The 2,500-nt window shown below is 45.3% G+C and overlaps 1 protein-coding gene across 4 annotated transcripts in view; it reads right to left on the bottom strand.

The window, feature by feature from the left end:
* creb1a (cAMP responsive element binding protein 1a) overlaps window positions 1-2,500 on the bottom strand; it is a 10,494-nt gene that overhangs the window by 4,264 nt on the left and 3,730 nt on the right. The window contains exons 2-5 of one of the 4 annotated variants that reach the window (XM_076303193.1): window positions 2,257-2,361; window positions 1,751-1,924; window positions 801-901; window positions 475-614 (exon numbers count right to left, since the gene is read on the bottom strand). In XM_076303193.1, the coding sequence (XP_076159308.1) occupies window positions 475-614; window positions 801-901; window positions 1,751-1,924; window positions 2,257-2,352 (511 nt within the window). In that variant the 5' untranslated portion in view covers window positions 2,353-2,361. The remainder of the gene's footprint in view (window positions 1-474; window positions 615-800; window positions 902-1,750; window positions 1,925-2,256; window positions 2,362-2,500) is intronic. The other 3 variants (XM_076303196.1, XM_076303195.1, XM_076303197.1) reach the window with 3 other exon arrangements.

Genomic DNA, 2,500 nt, shown 5'->3' with positions numbered 1-2,500 from the left:
TCATAGTAATAGGTATATTTTCAATTTTTCAGATGTATTTATTTGTTTGATTTTATTTTTCCTTCCAACTTGCTGAGGCCCCCCTGGCACCCTCTCGCGGCCCCCTAGGGGCCCCCGGCCCCCATTTTGTCTATGTAAGGGACTCATGTCAGTTCAGCAGGAGTAGGACTGTGTGTGTGTGTGTGTTAACGAGTGGTCTATGTAAGGGACTCATATCAGTTCAGCGGGAGTATGACTGTGTGTGTGTGTGTTAACGAGTGGTCTAAGGGTCTATATCAGTCATATATAAGAGCATGCAACAAACAAGCACACAGTCCTGGTTAAGAGTCATCACTGCTGGACTCAGACACACACACACACACACACACACTCACTCTCACTCTCACACACACACACACACACTCTCACTCTCACACTCACTCACTCTCACTCTCACTCACTCTCACACACACACACACACACACACGCTCTTACTGTACTGGCCGCTGCTAGTTTGATAGATGGGCGTGGGCACGGTAACTGTAGTGATGGCGGGGGCGGAGTCTTCCTCAGACTTCTCCTCTTCTATCCGCGGAACAGCCGGAGCATCCGACGACAGGTCATTCAGGATCTTCCTGCAAAGTACAGACCACAGGTCAGTGTGTGTGTGTGTGTATGTATGTGTGTGTGTGTGTGTTAACCAGACAGGAGGTCATTCCGAGTCAACAAAGTATTTGTGTGCGTATGTATGTATGTATGTATGTATGTATGTATATGTTGACCAGACAGTAGATCATTCCATGTCAACAAGGTGTATGTACCTGTAGGAGGGCCGTCGAGACAAGATTTCTCTGCGCTTCTGGGAGTCAGTCACACTGTCCACAGACTCCTGGGAGTCCTCACTCTCAGCTATAGTAGAAATCTACACACACACATACACAGACAACGAAATAAAATTACACACATGCAGGTTAATAATATTTGTGTTCAAAGGTGCATACAAGTAGTGTGAATACATAAATGAGTTTGCATGTGTGTTTGTGTATGTGAATATGTGGATGTGTGTGCTTATCAGTGAAATGTATTTGTATAGCACATTATCATACATAATCGTCATTCAATGTGACAAACAGACAGAACAAACAAATGAAACGTAAATAGCCCAAGAAAAAGGTATATAAAAGGAAATTAAAATGAATCAAAAACAATAAATAAACACATGACTATAAAACAATCCATATGGCCCATTAAAAATCAACTGATTCATCAAATGCAGTAGAAAACAGTACAGTTTTAAGTCTCTTATTAAAACAGGCTACCGTTTGAGCAGTGTGTGTGCGAATATGTGTATGTGTATGTATACTGTGTGTGTTTGTGTGTGTGAGTGAATATGTGTATCTGTATGTATATATACGCTGTGTGTGTGTGTGTGTGTGTGTGTGTGTGTCTGTGTGTGTGTGTGCGTATGTGTATGTGTATGAATATATACTGTGTGTGTGTGTGCGCGTATGAATGGATGTGTGTGTTGTGTGTGTGTGTGTGTGTGTGTGTGTGTGTTCACGTGTACTGTCTGCACTTGCGGGGGCTGGATGTGTGTGTATATGTGTGTGTGTGTGTGTGTGTGTGTGTGTGTGTGTATGTTCACGTGTACTGTCTGCACTTGCGGGGGCTGGATGTGTGTGTATATGTGTGTGTATGTGTGTGTGTGTGTGTTCACCTGTACTGTCTGCACTTGCGGGGGCTGGATGTGTGTGTGTATGTGTGTGTTCACCTGTACTGTCTGCACTTGCGGGGGCTGGATGACGGAGGGCTGTGCGGCCTGGATGACTCCGTGCACCTGCACCGTCTGTCCGTTGGGCAGCTGGACCAGAGTGACCGTGGGTCCGCTGGCGCTTGCTTGTCCCGCTGCCATGGACACCTGCAGTCCACACATGGAGAGGTAGGACTGTGCAATTCATCGGATTTTAATCTCGATCTCGAATTTGGCTCCAAACGATCACAACAACAATGTAATCGAGAATAAATTATTATTTTGCCACATTCTTTTTAGAAAATGCCTAGTGTTATGCCCCCCCCCCCCCACCCCATTCCATACGTGTGACCCTCCATGGCGAAACCAGTCGCATGGGTCAGTTTTTCAAAATTAGTTTCTCGTGCTCATTATGTGACAGTGTGCTTTCAAATGATGCCTTCAATGCAAGAATGCTGACCAACACACTACCGGGATAAGGACATTCAAAGTGTATTATTTGATAGTAAAAGTCTGTTTGTATATACCTGTACCTGTGCCAAGGTGGCGATGTGCTGGGTATCTGTCTCAGAAACAGCAGTGTCGCCGCCCTGCTGGACCTCTGCAGCAGCTTCCATAGTCATTTAGATCACCTGCATGCAGGCGCGCACACGTACACACACACACACACAAACAAACCAGAGATAAAATGTCACTTAGATAAACCAAATTCACCCTAAAGGAGAGGGTGGGGCTTCCTCAGGTGTAGAAAGAGGTGTGGACATCAGTGAA

The sequence above is a fragment of the Alosa pseudoharengus genome, unplaced genomic scaffold (assembly GCF_046254945.1).
Source record: "Alosa pseudoharengus isolate Yale_2024_CS ecotype anadromous, Long Island Sound unplaced genomic scaffold, YU_APseudo_1.1 YU_APseudo_1.1_scf_24, whole genome shotgun sequence".
Lineage (NCBI taxonomy): Eukaryota > Metazoa > Chordata > Actinopteri > Clupeiformes > Clupeidae > Alosa > Alosa pseudoharengus.
This window is presented reverse-complemented; position numbering and strand designations above follow the sequence as displayed.